Source organism: Glycine soja, chromosome 11 (assembly GCF_004193775.1).
Source record: "Glycine soja cultivar W05 chromosome 11, ASM419377v2, whole genome shotgun sequence".
In the NCBI taxonomy this organism is placed as follows: Eukaryota; Viridiplantae; Streptophyta; class Magnoliopsida; order Fabales; family Fabaceae; genus Glycine; species Glycine soja.
The window spans coordinates 51328275-51345904 of record NC_041012.1 but is presented as its reverse complement, the minus strand read 5'-3'; the positions used below and the strand labels follow the sequence as shown (position 1 = coordinate 51345904).

The 17630-nt window shown below is 31.1% G+C and overlaps 2 protein-coding genes across 7 annotated transcripts; one reads left to right on the top strand and one right to left on the bottom strand.

Moving 5' to 3' along the window:
• Positions 1–6042: 6042 nt before the first annotated feature.
• On the top strand, positions 6043–13781 carry LOC114377020 (small G protein signaling modulator 1). Of its 6 annotated transcripts, none has more exons than XM_028335389.1 (13): positions 6043–6242; positions 6518–6673; positions 7190–7288; positions 7917–8020; positions 8384–9171; positions 9297–9419; positions 9538–9626; positions 9706–9906; positions 10695–11132; positions 11667–11750; positions 12324–12366; positions 12488–12578; positions 13477–13781. In XM_028335389.1, the coding sequence occupies exons 1-11, from the start codon at positions 6075–6077 to the stop codon at positions 12363–12365; spliced, it is 2292 nt and encodes a 763-aa protein (XP_028191190.1). In that variant the 5' UTR covers positions 6043–6074; the 3' UTR covers position 12366; positions 12488–12578; positions 13477–13781. The 6 variants fall into 6 exon arrangements, with proteins under 6 accessions (XP_028191190.1, XP_028191189.1, XP_028191187.1 ...); XM_028335388.1 differs by having other exon boundaries at positions 6518–6685; positions 13481–13781; XM_028335386.1 differs by having other exon boundaries at positions 6518–6685.
• LOC114377022 (probable peroxidase 61) lies at positions 13629–15518 on the bottom strand. The gene is made up of 4 exons (XM_028335392.1): positions 15242–15518; positions 14979–15161; positions 14733–14892; positions 13629–14376 (listed from the first exon to the last, which is right to left on the bottom strand). The coding sequence occupies exons 1-4, from the start codon at positions 15479–15481 to the stop codon at positions 13955–13957; spliced, it is 1005 nt and encodes a 334-aa protein (XP_028191193.1). The 5' UTR covers positions 15482–15518; the 3' UTR covers positions 13629–13954.
• Between the last annotated feature and the right edge of the window lie 2112 nt (positions 15519–17630).

The window sequence follows — 17630 nt, the reverse complement described above, 5'->3', positions numbered from 1 at the left end:
AATCTCGCTGCTCTGCTTTTCCTTGCTACAGTTTCGAGCTAAAATATTACAATTCCAACTCATTCAATGTTTTGTGATTTGGATGTGATTGGTTAGTTCGTTTTTTTTATATTACATCAATTAAAAAGTATAAATATTCTTATTAAGACGGTAAAGTTGGAGTACTGCTTATAATATTTTTTGCCACCCATTTTATTTTTAAGGAATTATACTTCCTTCAAAGTTCAAACTGAAATATAAGAAAAATAATAATAATGTACGTAGCAAAAATTAATTAATATCATTTAATTTTAATATTCTAAATAAATAAAATCATTTATTTTTAAAGTACTTTTTATATTATATTACATAAGACAAGAAAATTAGAGATTATTAAAAATAAACCTCTAATTAAATAATCGATATTTTAAAGATTATATAATTGTAAATAAGAGAAAATTAGTTAAAATTTATCTATATTTTAATTCATTACAGATAAATTTTTTTGTTAAATTTTAATTTTAATTTTTCTATAATTCTTAATCCGTAATTTTAGTTTTTTATTTTTAAATTTATAATTTTGGTCACATATGATTGTGATCTATTTAATGAAACAACTCATCTTTAATTTTTACAATATTTAAAATCATCTCAAATCTATAAATGATAAGTAAAATTAATGTTACACCAGTGAGTTAGAATTATAAGAAAAAAAATCTCATTTTAACTCCTCGTTTTTATTAAAATAATATAATTTTAGTTCCTTCCTGACTTGATTGCTACTTGATGATGATGTGCAGGTAATAAAATCCAACTCCCTGACAACTTAATCTATGTATCAAACTAATTGGCTCCACCGATTGGCGTTGGTCTATTTTAACACTTCCACTAATTTATGTGTTTGACACAGTCAAATTTGTAGATAAAATAACCCATACTTAATTTGATGTTTTTTTTATTAGTGCATAATAATGACATCAAAGTTTGGACATAAAACCTTGGGTTAAAATTCCTAAACTCACAACACAAGATATTGAGGAGAAGGAAAAGAAATATTTGTTTTTAATTTATTTACATGCATTTAAATAGTGAGTATAAAGAAATAGATTATATGTGTAAAACTATTATTATGGTTATGTAGAAAAGCAAAAAATTAGAAACTCACTCGTACAAAGGTAAAATAATAAGGGAACGCTTGTTTTACGTTTTTTTTTTTTACATTTCCATGATTGTTATTCTCAACTCCTAAGAATATAACATGGAAATCATTTCCCAGATATTTTTTAAAATGTATGTTTAGTTACGTCTTTATATTTTTGATAAAAAATTTTAAAATATTTAAATAAAAAAGGAAGTTACGTGTGTATTAGAAAATAAATTTTCATATTCCCCATATGAGTATCATTTTCTCACCCTCGTCGTATATAGAAATGTTAAAAAGTATCGTAAAAAAGAAAGTTATAACAATCACACGAATCAATAATACCCATAATATTTTTTCAAAGCTTGCAACAGCATGTTATATTCACATCTTTATATTCATGAGAATATGATAAAATTTCGAAAAACGTTACCTTGAAAATAATAAATTTATTTTCCTTTAAAATAAATTTTTTCTTTTTCTGAAATTGAACATGTATTTTTCGTCCAGAGTTACGCAAGTCAAATGACTTTTTTTCTATTTCTTATAGAAGTGCATCTTCTGTGAGAACTTTTTTTTATAAATTAAAAAATTTACGAATTAAAAGAAATAAATTTAAAAATTATAAGAACTAAATAAGTAATTAATTAAAAAATATTTTATTTTAGCAAAATGAGATAATAGAAAAATATTTGTTTTAGGTTCTTTCGGTGGAACAGAAATAAATAAATAAAAAGAAAATTGAGTAAAAAAAATTGAATTAAGGTAGAGTATAAAAACATAAGTTCCATATTAATTTACTGCTCATTTTTTTCTATTTTCATCGTATTTTTCTTCAAGCGAATTTGACCTTAATTTTCTGAGTATATTTTTGTTGAGTCAATTGTACAAACATTTATTGAGAATTGTTGAAATTACAGATACCTCCTATTCATTTTTGATACATTAATAAAAATAAAAATTCATTTGTGCATTTGGGATATATTCCTTTTATACATTTTCATTTAATATTGTCTTACGGTAAGGAGTGACACGGTGTGGGGGAGATAATCACACCACCGTACATAATTTCTCACTTTCATCCTTACTCTTTTGACTAAAGGTTCAGACTTTTTTCCACCCAATGAAATTTTATTGCAGAAAAAACAAAGCCCTGGCTCAATGCAAAGTAACAACGGTTGTGTCTTTTTTCAGGATTTTGTATAATTATGGTTGGTGTGAGTTGTAAATTGTATCTTGTTCTTTGTATTTGTATGTAGTTTGAAAGATATCACATAAGGTCAAGTTGAAACATAATGTTCGGGAGAATTTTGACCAGTGTTTTATATACAATTTTCTGATATAAACTTTTAAAATTACAAACAAGATTGAAAAATGATTATGTCTTTCTCCAGGATTTTGTATAATTATGTTTGGTGTGAGTTGTAAGTTGTATATTTTTCTTTGCACAATTTTTTGTTATAATTTGAAAGATACCACAAAATTCAAGTCGGGATATATTGGGAGAATTTTGACTAGTATTTTATATATAATTTTATGATATAAACTTTTAAAGTGACAAGCAAAATATGAAAAATTCACCAATTTTTTCCTTCATGTATGCTATTATTTAATTAAAATTATTTTGAATTCAAAATTGCTCATCCGAAGGTCCCTATTTTAATGAGACAATTATTTTTATTTTATCTAATTATGAAAATTATGGGATTTTCATTTTTTATTTTCAATCATTTCACTGTTTGAATAATTAGTATCAATTATCATTATTATTTTATTTACCGTTTTTATTATTATTAATTACTCAAACAGTGATATGGTTTCCTCCATTCCTTTAAACACGAGTCTCTCTGACTTAGTTTTTATACTGAAAATTATCTCTTCTCTCTTATCTTTCTTTGTTTTTTTCTCTGATAATGGGTTTGAGTTTGCCTAATGATTTTTTTTTTAAACTATTGCTTTCTCTAGAAAAAGAGCTTAATAGTTAACACAATGTTCTTTTATTATTAAGCCATCATTGCTATAAGAAAGCTTGCTGCATCACAATTATTATCTGAAATAATTAGAAGAGAAGCACAAATTTCACTTGGCATATTCATTGTCCCGTGTCAGAGCATTTTCACTTCACATAACATTTTTTCCCTGATAATAATTGTGATGGAATAAACTTTATTTGGATAAAAAGGATTTAAGATTTAAGATTTAGAGTAACCACTTCCTTATATAAAAGATAAATAGACGATAAAGAAATAATCTTTTACACGTTTTCCATTTGGACAATTATTTATTTGTAAAAGATATAAATAAAAATAAGATTTAATTATTCATTTACTTCTTATACATTACATAATCTTTACATTTTAATATTTATACTTAAAAATCACTAATTTTAGTCTCTATACATATATTTTTAATTAATTTTATTTTCTGCATTTAAAAATACACAAACTAAAATAAATTAAATAATGTATGTGTAGGGACTAAAACTAATTAAAAAGTATATCGTCAAAATTAAAATGAGTGATTTCTATATTTAGAGACTAAAACATAAAAAAAATTATAAATATAAATAACAAATGAATAATTAAACCAAAAGTTGAATCTGATTCTTAATAATTTTTAAGAAAAAGAAATATCTATAATATTTATTAAAAATATAAGATTGATTGGATAATTAAAAAAATCATGAATTTGATTTTTTTTATTAATAAAAATTAACAATTATTAAGCAAAATTAAAAATTAATATTTGCCTAAAAAAAATAGCATTTGTTGTGAGGCTAATTCCAATACGTTGAAAAGTGACAACCTATCTACCAAATAGTTATTTAACTCCAAATTTTGCAAGGTGATCTACATGGCAATGATTATTAACCAAAAAAATTATATTGTTAATTAATAAAAAATTAAGGTAGATACACATATGACAATTTGAGATTGAGTAAATTTTTTTTTTTACATTATTAATGTATATTCTATTTTCTATTTAAAATGATTACTTAATAGGAATTTGCAAAACACCCTTGAACTCAAAAATGACATTTCTTCGTTGAATTCTCTTTGTTCGCCAAAACTAACAAGAAATAGGTATTGAAGTTTCCATGGAACACTAAGTTCCGAACTCCGGCATTGCCTACGAATTTATAGACGAGGGTGAGCAATATGATAGCATGATGCCATTTTAAAGGCATTAGATTAAAAAGAGACAAATCACGAATGTGGTGTAAGGTGAGGGGGCAGAATTATTTCCTCTATTTGTTTTCCTGCAACTTTTTTTTATACCACAGCTATTATCCATTAGAGATAATTATATTTCAGTGGAATAATTTTTCTGCAACCAATTCCTTTAAAAAAAAAAAACTAACTAGCATTATTTTAGTTCATGGTTAACTTATTTTTCCCCACGTTTCATGCATTAACCAAATAAAGAAAGTGTTATCTTCTTTTTTAATATTTACTTCTATCTTAAATCACTAGGACCAAACTAGAAGGTTGTTGAGGACAACATAAACGTCTCAGAGAATATTTTCGTTAAACACAAGTTGTACATGACCCACGATAAAAGCACATAATGGATCACTGAAAAGCAGTTAATAGGAAGCTAATTCCTCCCTCATTTGATACGTGAACATATATTTGACAACACTAGAAATACTTTTTTTTTCCACTCAAACTCATGCATAAACACCTCAATAGGGGTGGAAGTAGGCCCGTTGCATATAACTCGTCCCGTTTAATGTATGACTTAACCCAACTCATTTTTACAAAAATATCAGGTTCAAGTTTTTTAAAAGCATATTTAGTTAATATAGACTTTTTTTCTTTTAATGAAACTTAAATGATTCTAATATCATATGTAATGTATGTATGTAAATTTTATCCATATCTTTTTGTTTAAAATTGTCTTATTATTTTTATTAAAAATCTTTGATTTTATTTAAAAAATCATATTTTTTATATTTCTGATAGACTTTTATAAACTTTTATAAAGGTCAAATTCAAATCTAAAAATATTCTCACGGCTTATAAGAAATCTAACAAAATCAGAGATCATCCAAATACTAACGAAGGAGAGAATCATATTACTCGGATAGTGAACTTTGGTAATAACACTTGTGATACAGATAAATAGCACTTTTAGATTTGTTGTTGTTTATAGGTAAAAACTACTGTTACTGTTTTCCAAAAAAAAATCTCTCACGTGATCTTATACTCGTAAGCATTGTAAGTAACTCTTCACAGAAAAATGAATTTGGCTTACAGAATTGGATGAGGGAGAAATAAAGTTTTTTTTTTAATTTCTGAAATCCTAATTAAGTATATTCTCTTATGTAATTATGTAAGTAAATCTATGAAATAATTTTTATGTCTCAAATTAGTAAAAAAATAATAATTCAAAATCGTATTTCAAAATAAAAAATAATCATTGAAATGATCATTTTGACTTATTTAAAAAATAAATTAAATATTTTAAATAATAAAAGATCAAATTAATTATAATATATGATATATTTTATTACAGGACACAAATTATTATATTAGTATAATATAAAAGATATAGGATTAAAAGTTTTGAAAAAGAAAAAACAAAATGTTGAGTAGGATATATTAACAACAAAATGATAGAAGCGTTTCTTTGGGTGGTTTTGAAGCGGCGATTTATGACTGAGTAGTGGGTAGATGATTATTTTTATTTCAAAACTGTTAAACAAACATGGTAGTACTAAATTATTAGTTATTACATGGTTTGAAGATTTTTAGCATTTGGCAGGAGGTGTGAATATAAAAGAGTGTGATAAAATAATTTGAGAGATAATTTAATGATAAATTAATTTATGAATTTTGTAATTTAATTTTAAAATGGTAAAAAAAAACTTATTATCTAATTTGATTATTTATCCGAAAAATAAAAAGAAAAGGGTCTTTTCACTTTTTCATTGTTATTTGAGCGAACGACGATGCACGCACGGAGGAGGTTCTTACCTGAACCGAACAGAACTCAGTCGCAACTTCCAACCTCCACTCATTGCACAGTGCACACCACTTTCACAACACAAACCCTTTCCGTTACAATCAATCCATTTTCCCCATCCTCTCATTACCCTCTCGATTCCATTTGCATTTCGGTATGATTCATGGTTCATGATTCCTTAGCTTTCAATTTCATTTTTCGCATTCTCTTCTGACCGTCGATTGTTGCTCCTTCTGTCTCTGCAAAAGAAGAGGAAGAAGGAATATTCTCTTCTCCTCACTTACACACTTTCACCCTTTGTTAATCGAATTTGAAAATTAGAACGATAATAATAATAATAATGAATCATTGAAGGTTCTCGTTCGGCATGAAATTTAGGGGTTTATTGACACTGCTGTGATTGTTGATTGGTGATTGTGGTGGTTGAAGGTAGAGCGAGCGAGGGGAGTGTGTGTGACTGTGATGTATTGTGGCGAGGAAGCGAAGCAATGGAGTTGTGGAAAAGCTGGGGCAGTAAATTTGCGGAAAGTGAGTTCCATCGTGCGCGACATTGGGGATCCCTGCCTTTCGCAGTCGCCTGTAAAGGTTGTTTTAACTGTAAGACTACAACTCTACTGTGTTTTACTAACTGCTTTGCTCGTGCTCAACTTTAATCGTTCATTACTACATCATCATACTCATGCACTACTTATTCCGCGCTTTGTTTTAATCTAAGACCGATGATAGGCACCATCTTGTTGTTTCTCGAACAATTTGATAGGATTAGTCTGAAGGATATCCTTTCTGTAAAATGGGCTGTGGATAATCTGTCAAAAGCATTTTCTGTAATTTGATGCTAGTTCATCAATTGACGAAGCCCCAGAACTTCAGGATTATTGCACTTTCCTGGATGTTTTATAGTGGAATACATATTTTGATTTGGGAATTCTCACACTTCCCCTTTGCAACAGAAACTATATATATTAGTGGAGATTCCTCACTTTTTCATTTAAACTGTTGGGCATCTAAGGAGATCTTGTTGTTTGTTTATTATAGATTATAGATACAAAATCTTGTTATAAGATGACTTGTTTAATGATTTTAGTATTCTTCATGGAGCAGGTAAACAGAATGCTTAAGCCAGACAAATGGCAAGCCATGTCCGATAGTGAAGGAAAGGTGTTTGGTTTCCGGAAGGCACTAAAATTGATTGTATTAGGGGTATGTTATCATTTATGTTGTGATTTTTTTTCTGTCTGCACCATTATCTTTGTCATCATCTGTTCATCACCATAATCATCTTCTTCAAGCTTTGTATGCTTCATGCTCATGAATTTGATGCACCTTGTCTTGTTTTATTGGACAAAAATGATTGTGGCATGGTAGTAATGGATTTTGAACAAACATGCCTAACTTTGTGTAATATAAAGTTAGTTTTACTGCCTCTAAGGTTGTTGAGGCTTTAGATTGAGGTGTTCTTTGTCAGCTGTTGTCATTGACTTGTTTTTCTTGAATTTTCATTCCAAAGGTGCAAATTGATTTGCAAATAACCAGTTTGGCATAAGAGCTTAATTTCCCATGGTGCAAAAGTAATAGAGAGTAGGGACAAATTTTGGGCATGGCAATCTGGTTACTTTCATGCTGCATTCTGAATATGTTTATTGTAGATTGCTAGACGTTTAACTTAAATTTTTAAGTTTAATTTCCTTTTCCATCAATATGAATGTATAAATCCATACTCTAGAAGCATCAAACACCTGAGCTTCAATTTTTCTTTCTCAAATTTAAGCTATTAAATGAACTGTTGGTCTTTCCGATTTGTTACACTTTTTTACCTGTTTTTTGTTAGGGTGTAGATCCATCAATAAGACCTGAAGTTTGGGAGTTTTTACTAGGTTGTTATTCGTTGAGCAGCACTGCTGAGTATCGAAGAAGGTTGAGAGCAGCTAGAAGGTGCATGTCCATCCACTTTCTTTGATTTTTTCTCTCCTGTTTTATGGGTCTTATATGCATCTACTTTGCACATAATGAATGTTGAATCTATGATCTTTAGCCAGGAAAGTCACAACTTAGAACTTGCTAAATTCAATATTTCTATCATGGATGATTGTGACCACATGTCAATGCATGCATGGCTGCCTTCCTTTGGCATCTGACAACTATCTGTGTAATTGTGTCAATGATTGGAAGTGTTATTGTAAAATGCATTTGGCATTCAATGGCCATATGATTTGTTTCAGCTAGGGTAGCTCCTTTCCTAGGTTCTTGAACATGTAATTATTACTTATTGACATCCATGAGAAACTGTCCTTGCAGAGAGCATTATAGTGGCCTGATTAAACAATGCCAAACAATGCATTCAAGTGTCGGAACTGGTTCGTTGGCATATGTTGTTGGATCCAAATTAATGGATCTGAGGACTTCATCCAAAGATGGACGGAAATCGCAAGCTAAAATAGAAGAATCAACTTATAATGATAATAATGTTGAAGTAGGAAAATGTTATGATAGGAACATTATTTGTACAGAAGGAGAAAATTCAAGCCATTGGGAAAGCTCCAATAATGGGGTTGACCTAGTTAGCTTGAGAGTATGCACTGATAATGCAGCATGCGATTCTTCTGGTCAACGAAACTCCAGTTCCCCAAAGTTAGGGGGAGAAGTAGAGGAATCAGACTGTGTAACTGAATGTAGTTTTGATTTTCCTCCTTTATCGGTCACTAATCTGTTTGAGAAGAGTGGTAAAGATAAAAATTCAGGCACAGAGCATGGGGATAAACTTCCTGCTCCAGGCCAATCAAGATTTGAAGTTGACAGTATGCATAGCTTTCGAATTAATAACAATGTAGATTTAGTTATTGAATCGAATTGCCAACAACCTCTTGCTACCTTACATCCCATGGACTCTGAAATTGGAATTGCTTCACCTGATGAGGAAGAACCAGAACTTCTGTCTGAGAATCAAGTTTATGAAGCACAGATGGTAACTCAACTGAAAATATCAGATGTACCACAGCCAGCAATGATAAGATCCCCAATTTCTCAAGGATGGCCTATCAGTGAAGAGAGAGTATCAGAATGGCTTTGGACCTTGCATAGGATAGGTACCTAAGTTGTATAGTGTGTCTCCCTCTTCCCTTCTAGTTAACAGAGTTTATTTATTCTTTTTGATAACAGCATATATTTTATCCTGATATTCTTTCTAGCTTATGGAATTATTAATTTTCAGTTGTTGATGTTGTGAGGACTGATAGTCATCTTGAATTCTACGAGGACACGAGAAATTTAGCTAGGATGTCAGATATTCTTGCTGTCTATGCATGGGTTGATCCTTCAACGGGGTATTGCCAAGGTTATTTTTTTCCTGGGAATTTCTTGACTTCTTGCTGATGATTGTGTTCTATTTATAGTCCTATTACACTGACTCTGGATGCCAAAACTTGTCTTTTCACTGAAATACTTGTTTTTAGGTATGAGTGATTTGCTGTCTCCCTTTGTTGTAATCTTTGAGGATAATGCAGATGCATTTTGGTGTTTTGAGATGCTTTTAAGGAGAATGGTATTTTCAAATTTGGCTAAATTTCAATGATGTAACTTAGTTTGTGGTGACTGACTTGTTTTCTTTGACATATTTCCAGAGAGAAAATTTTCAAATGGAAGGACCAACTAGAGTGATGAAGCAGTTGCGAGCCTTATGGCATATTCTTGAACTGTTAGACAAAGAAATGTTTGCCCACCTGTCAAAAATTGGAGCTGAAAGCCTTCATTTTGCATTTCGTATGTTGCTAGTTCTCTTTCGAAGAGAGTTGTCTTTCAATGAGGCTCTTTCAATGTGGGAGGTTTGTGCTTCATTCCTCCCTCCCTCCTCTCCCAGAAACCCATTAATCTTTTCAATAGTTAATCCTGTTCAGAACTACTTTCTTTTGTATCTGCTTCTGCTTGGTTGCTACTGCATCAAAAGCAAGCAAATCTAGTTTTGCTGTTGATTTTTGAGGCAGAGTTGAATAAGTTAATTGAAAGGTGAAGAATCAGCTTACATACCTTGTGACTGTTAGTTTGATTGGGGGTCTTGGAAAACATTTATATGAATTCAATAATGAGTTAATTTTTCATATATATATATTGAGTAATTTTTTCTCAATCTACTGTCAGATTGAAAGTTCTTGTCATATAGTTCATATTTATAAATTCTTATGTTATGCTAACATTATTTAATATTCTATTCATGTACATCAAAATTGATGTTATATATACTTTTAAAATATACAAAAATAAGAACTCTTTAATTACATAGCTATTCAATTGTTGAGAAAATTCGACAAAAACAATTAAGATTATAATCAAAATTCTACTATTGGATTGATAAAAAACACATTTTTATATAATTATTGATAGTGTAATAATTTGTGCTTTTAAAACAGTGTAGTTTTACCCCCTCTCCCCAATATATAGGGAGAGTATTGATTAAGAATTCTTATTATTGTGAAAAATGCAAACTATAAATTTGGATCATTAGATCATATTTGAATGGTCAAAATTAAAATGGTGCCTTTTTTTTGTGCACCCTTTTGATACATCATTGTTTTAGTTCTTCAATTCATGATCACAATATTCTTGTCTAGTGCAGATGATGTGGGCAGCTGACTTTGATGAATTCATGGCTTATGATTTAGAAGAGAACTGTCTGGAAGCATTGGAGTTACATCTTCCTAGAGACTCAAGCAATGGTATGAGAGAAGAAATTGCAGATAGTGATGGTGGTAGTGTGAAGAATGGTTCACAGTCAAATCATAATGAAAATGACAACACAAAAGCCAGCCCACAGTCAAATCATGAAAGAGCTGATCACTCTGTATATGCCAGCAAATTGAAGTCGCTCTCATCCCATACCTTTTGTGGCTTGGCAAGGAATATCTGGCCTAGAAGTCATCAAGTTCAAACGAGCAGTATTTCCTTAAAAAGGAAAGGAAATAATGAGTTGGCCATATTTTGTGTTGCAGCAATTCTTGTTTTAAACCGCCAGAAGATCATTCGGGAAACTCATTCTTTTGATGATATGATAAAGGCAGGTGCATTGATCTTTTTTTTTACCCAGCATTTAATTGCTGCTATGAAAGTCATAATTAGTATACTACATTGTTTTATATTTTTTATAATGTTTGATGTTGGGTTCTTTGTTTGAATTATGTTTTGATTTGAAAATGTGAAGTTGATATTACATAAACTTCTTTTTCAAGAAACTTGCATAATGTTTTCAAACTAACTTGTGCTATAATTGCATATCGGTGTTATTATTTAATGAGGTCTGATGTACTTTGTATTGAAAGGTGAAAGGAGCCTGTGCCTATTTGTTAACTTTCTTTTCTTGCACCAACTTATACCTAATCATTACTTGAAACCAATTCCTTTACATTCTTAATGAGATCTGTTTTGAACTTAGTTTTTCCTTCCCCAAAATCAATTTCTTTACATTCTTAATGAGATCTGTTTCAACTTTGTTTTCCCTTCCTCAGATAGATAGTTCATTCAGTTCATATATACCAAATTGAGATATTATTGTGCATTTTTTAACTGTATATATCAAATTTACATTTCATAGATGTTCAATGACAAGATGTTAAAGATGAATGTGAAAAGCTGCATAACAACAGCAATCAAACTCCGAAAGAAATATTTTAACAAGGTAAATCCTAAACCAGTTATTTTCCTTTGCGTGTGCTACTCATAAAAGAAGTCATTAACTGCTTTTGCAAATTTTATGCCATTTTTTAGTTTGGTGAAGGCTTAATCCTTGTTTTAATTTGTTGGAGATCCCACATTTACTAAGGATATGACCAAAATAGTTATTTAAGTAATGGGCAACCCTCACCTCATGAGTTTGGGGTTGAGTTAGGTTAAAGCTCAAATTCTAAGATGGTATCAGAGTCTATCTTAGCAGTTGTTGGGTCTATCAGGATTCAGGCTGGGCCACCTATTATTGGACCACATGTAAATGTTCAATTTTGCAAACTTCACACTCGAAATGTCCAATCCTTGATGTGAAGTGTGTGTGTTGGAGATTCTACATTGATTAATGATATGACCAAAATAATATATATATAAGTGGTAGGCAACTCTCACTTAATTTCAAGAATATTTAAAAGAATGTTTTTATTCTGATGTTTCTATATTCATGCAAGGAATACTTAAAAATGTATTTTTTCCTTTTGTATTTCTAACATTTTGTTTTTAAAATTGAAATCTCATCTCTTGATAGGTAATCAAGAAAATGAACTATGTGGCAGAGAAAGGGGACTAAGGTAACTTCATTGCCATTATACTTGAGACAAGCACTGAATGGCACTGAGTATCACTTATATGGCTTTGCATTTCCAAATTGAAGTTTGGTGTTAAAACCTTACTCATTACTTATCCACTTAGGATGGGAGACTTTGCAGCTTAAAGTGGTTTTGCCTTCAGAGGTTCATCCAACTGCTTTATGTCCATTGTCTTCATTACTCTTTTTTATGAGGTAATATCAGTTTGTTCTGCTTTGCATTTTATTAGTTTGCTTGACTTTTGGTGGTGTCTATATAGATTCCTAGATGGTCTTTACCAGGCATTTCTGTAGTGTGTTGAACTTAAAAAATTCAGTTCCCTTCCAGTTCTTGGATATTTGATGCAAGGATTATTAATGACCAAAAAGAGAGTATGTTTTGTTGGGTAGCAATGAAAGCTTTTGGTATAACTATAAGGAAAAAACTAAGAAGTTGATTGGCGCATTTGTTAGAAGGCAAGAAATATGTGCAGAATCAAATATAGGAGCAATGCCCTATTCTATATTTGTTATGAGTGTATGACTATGTTGGTATGTCGTTTCTAAAAAATGCAGAGGGTGCTGTTGTTGCTTATGTAGTTTCTACCAGATGAAGAAAATTGTGCTTGTGTAAAACTACATCCCTTTTTCAGGGATTCTAGGACCTAATTTATTTATTCCATACCTTTTAAGGAATTGATCTATTTTTTCACACACTTGTGTGCTTTAGTTTGTAAGTAAAATTTCACTCTGTAATTGATTAACATCATACGATATATTGTTTGACCATTCACAGGCTTCAGTTCATTAGCAATGGTTATGATATATCAGGAATGATTTCATATAATTGATTACTGGAATCTCCTCTAGAAATTTGATTTTAGATTATTCTAATTGATTATAGAATTGATCAAATGGGATTCCATGTAACATATCTTCTTTTTTAATTTTCTTGTTTAGCTTTTCTTGTTTTAAGTTAGTAGTATGTTCTGTCAGGAATGTATTTGATTTCCTGAAGATCATTTTAAAGATTGCTTCTCTTTTAGTATTTGATTTTTTTTTTCCATTTCTCATATTGTATTGATATATTCTCTCTCCTTTGCGTCTCTTGAAGCCAGTGAAAAGATTGACAAGGGGATTTTTCATCACTCTGGTTGCTCCCAGGTTTGATCAATTTGCAGTCTTGGATACCTGGCGCAGGTTATGCAAACAATTCTTTGAACTTTTGGTTCAGCTCATTTCTGGAGAAAATCGTACAAAAATTTATTACTAACCAGAGGATTTGGAGTTCGGTATAAGCACACGCATACAAGTAGAAATAGAGGGTGAATATGTCACAGGGGATTGTTGTAAGATATGGAAACATGTAGTCAATTTTTGTGGTGGTTTTAATTGACAGAGGATAGGATTTATGTTTTATACATACATACTACAACAAGAAGATTTTTTAGTGACTTGAATTGCTGAAACTCAGAAATTACAAAGGACAAAGAAGGTATTATTCATGTAATTATTCTTTACCTTAAAAACACAAAACAAATCTGTTTAAACTGGGGATATCGGAGTCCACTCAAAACATCTGATTTCGCCTCCTACTTATTTGTGTATCGGCAATATCGGCGTATCTCTCCTTGGTTGCCTGTTAAAACCCTGTAATTCCCCATCTTGTACATTGATGTAGCAAAAGATTTCCGAAAATCTTCAAATCCAACAGCGAACTCCTCGGAGATCTGTTTAGTGTCATCACTATATAGTAATTGTTGATCAACTCCCAGGACAGCTTCGTGGGATAGGACCCTTCTGTAGTATGATTCTGTGAAGTTGTAACTTGACCCTGATTCTGGGTTTAGGTGTACCAGAGGGTCTGCTTGTCCCTTCTTTCTTGGCGGGCAAAGTTTTCTCAACGACTCTAGTGAAGTAACACTCATGCTTGGGTCGGGTTTTCCGGAACCATTGTAGTTGTAGAGCCGATCAACAATAAAGCTACAATGTGTTCTGCCCATTGTGTGTGCTCCTGTGTTGATATGAAGCAAACACGTTCATTTCAACCAAAAAATTTAGAAACGTTATTGTTATTATTATTATTATTATTATTATTTTGCTTACATGGGTGCCTTAAAGGCAACTAGAAACACTATTTATTTATCTATACTAGTAAAAGAGATTTGAACGAATATTTTTAACATGCTTAGTTTTAATAAAAAATATATAGAATATCTCAAGAACACAATTTACAGTGAATTATTTATAATAAACTATAAATTGATAAAAAAAATCTTAACATATTTTTATATATTTAAAAAAACTCGTAAACGTAGCAGTATTACAACTAGTTAGTATAATTTGTAGTGGATTGCAAGTTTGGCTTACCTAAAAGTGTGGTCATGTCTAGTTCATTCAAGTTCCTGGATTTGAAATATTCCAGGACTTTCTGCAGCGAGACGGATGGTGATGGCAGGTCTACTGATGCAGCATCTGATTTCATGCCATCCTTTCTACCTGTTAAAACTGGGTAACCTGCTCCACCTGCCTGTTCACATATATGAATCCTGAAATGAGTTTGGTATATATATGGAGGGGCTGGTGGAATAAGGAGTTGATAGAATAGAAGTGTACCAGTTTAACAGCATCCCTGGTGGCGAGGTGGAGTATATCAGCACAAGACACAGTTCCAGGGCATCGTGATTCCAGAACAGCTTTTATCTTGTCAATGACCGCAAATCCTCCAAGCCCCCGGTTTTGTGCTGCTTTTTTCTCTGGATTTGCTCCTTCGTCAAGCAGAATTGATGCATCACATCCCTAGCCCACAAAACATTAATTATATATATTTTGCTGAAAGCTAAGTCACAAAACACCTAACTAGAAAGTATAGTACATACAGTGACAAAACAGTCAGCATAAACCAAGCGGAGAAGCTTTGCCGTAATGCTTCTGTCATTCTTCCAAAACAGGTTCACTTGGTGCCGGACATACTCCTCTGCGTCGTGACATCTATTCGTCACCTTATAATAATGCCACCGCAAATTTGGTGTTTTCACCTCTGCATCTGCCAATCCAAAACACATGCTCACCACTACGAGAGCTACCAGTGGAAAACCCACACACATAACTCTCCCCATTTAGGTGTTTTTGTTTGTTTCACTGCCTGGAAGGTATTCCCTCTCGCCCCTTTTATAGCACACAGTGTCCTCGATCCTGGCACAACCGACCATAGATAGCATCAACATCATAGTGGAATATAAAATATCATAGAACAATGAAATCTAATCCAAGCATTACGGCACCGTGTGACGGAAGAGTAAGGCATGGAGCTGTACGTTCACATGCACCAAGGAGTTTCAACATCCTTCTAAAGCCATTTAATGCTGCTGCTGTGACGTGGGTAGCAAGGAACGTGCTTTGCATGTGACCACGACTTCGATTTGGGGTCTAAATATAATCTATTACTCTAACCACGAAAAAGCTTCTTTTGTTGATCCAATATTTCCAACAAATCGATATAACTATTATGAGTTTTTCTATGTAATTAATAGTGAGTATTATGGACACTAGGCGCATGGTACTCCATAACCGCTTCTAACATATCTGTCATTCTCTGATTATTGATTAATCTATATGGTACGGCATGTGCCATCTTTTATTCTTTAAACACACTTTGCGATGCTTACCTTAACGCAACTTAATGTTAAAGCTTTTGACTGTTTATTACGAAAAAACTTGGATCACAGGCAGTAGTAGTAGCACTCTTAAGTGGCTTCAAGAGTGTGCAACATGACACTGGAAAAAAAAAACACGTTAACTTGCGAATTAGACCCCGTATAAGCAAAAATAAGCATAGTTGGAGCTGATTTCTGTCGGCAAAATTGTTAAGATTTTTCACGTTATTAGCGGATCTAGAAATTATAAAACAAGCTTAAATTGTATTTTAACAAGCGAAAGCAAAGCTTAGTTAAAGAGGCTTTTAAATTTTATATATGTCCAGTAAATAGTATTTCCATCGCATAATTAATCGTTTGGCTTGAGCATGGGATATATGGTTTCCCTTTTCTTGTGAATGTGCTCTAAACACCGTGGTATGACGATGATGAGTAATGAGTAATATTAAAGCGTGGTCACAACTTGAAGTTGGCAATGCAAGAGTCCAAAGAAAAACTGCTCAAAACTAACATGTTGTCTTTGAGTTGAAGAAAGAAGTCCGCTTAATTAAGTGAATATGAAGTTAATTAGTTTGTAATAAAAGTTTATTTTTTCGTTGTCAAGTTGTAACTAACTAATTATAGGATAAATAGTCATTTTCGTCCTGAATAGGTAGAGCGTTGATAAATTCGTTCCTAAAAGATAGAAATTCAAATTTTAGTCTCTGAAAATAAAAATAAAAAATTACGACAAATTTATTCATTCCTTGATTTTTACCATTAATGAAAGAGTTTACGTGATATATTCGGAAATAAAAATGACTATTTATCCAAAATATAATTTAATCTTCATCTTTCCTCCTTTTTGAATTGTTGCAAGCATATTACAATGAACACTTAAAAAAAACAAGCATAAGTTAGAACAAACATATTAATAAGCATAATATTGATTAGTAAACATAATCTATCTATTGTTATGAAATTTTTAATGTGACAGTACCTTATCCAAAATATGTTAATCCTTACAAAAATGCATAGTCATTAAATTAATCCTTACAAAAAATGAGACTCAACTTGATTTTGTCACCGTCTAATGTTGTCACGATAGAAATTTCAAAGCAGCAAACACATCATGCTTATTAATCAATATTATACTTATTATTATGTTTGTTTTAACTTATGCTTGTTTTTTTTAAAGTATTTATTATAATATTATGTTTGCAACGATTAAAAGAAGAAAAAAATGAAGATTAAATTATATTTTGGCTAAATAGTCATTTTCGTCCTTGAATGTGTAAAGTGCTGTCAAATTTGTCTCTAAATGTGTTACGTAGGTTCTTTCATTAACGATAACAAACGACTAACAGATGAATGAATATGTCGCACTTTTTCACTTTTGGGAACTAAAATTTAAATTTTCATCTTCCATGAATGAATTTATCAACACTCTATACATTTAGGGATGAAAATGACAATTTAGTCATAATTATATATTAATCATTCATCTTCACATCTCTCTTCTTCCTTTCATTTATTCATTGTTTTTTATGTTTTCATCCCTTGTTTACCAAATTCAAAATAAGATTTTGAGGATGAAATAATATATAAAAACAGGCATGGTAATAGTTGATCT

What these genes read in the sequence shown, in the direction of transcription:
- LOC114377020 (XM_028335388.1), top strand. Translation starts at nt 6,075, where the DNA reads ATGCACGCACGGAGGAGGTTCTTACCTGAACCGAACAGAACTCAGTCG. An exon ending in TCGATTCCATTTGCATTTCG is followed by an intron (nt 6,243 to 6,517) that starts GTATGATTCATG and finishes TGGTGGTTGAAG; the next exon opens with GTAGAGCGAGCGAGGGGAGT. An exon ending in TTCAACGGGGTATTGCCAAG is followed by an intron (nt 9,420 to 9,537) that starts GTTATTTTTTTC and finishes ACTTGTTTTTAG; the next exon opens with GTATGAGTGATTTGCTGTCT.
- LOC114377022 (XM_028335392.1), bottom strand. Translation starts at nt 15,481, where the DNA reads ATGGGGAGAGTTATGTGTGTGGGTTTTCCACTGGTAGCTCTCGTAGTG. An exon ending in ATGCTGACTGTTTTGTCACT is followed by an intron (nt 15,162 to 15,241) that starts GTATGTACTATA and finishes TTTGTGGGCTAG; the next exon opens with GGATGTGATGCATCAATTCT. An exon ending in AGACATGACCACACTTTTAG is followed by an intron (nt 14,377 to 14,732) that starts GTAAGCCAAACT and finishes ATATCAACACAG; the next exon opens with GAGCACACACAATGGGCAGA.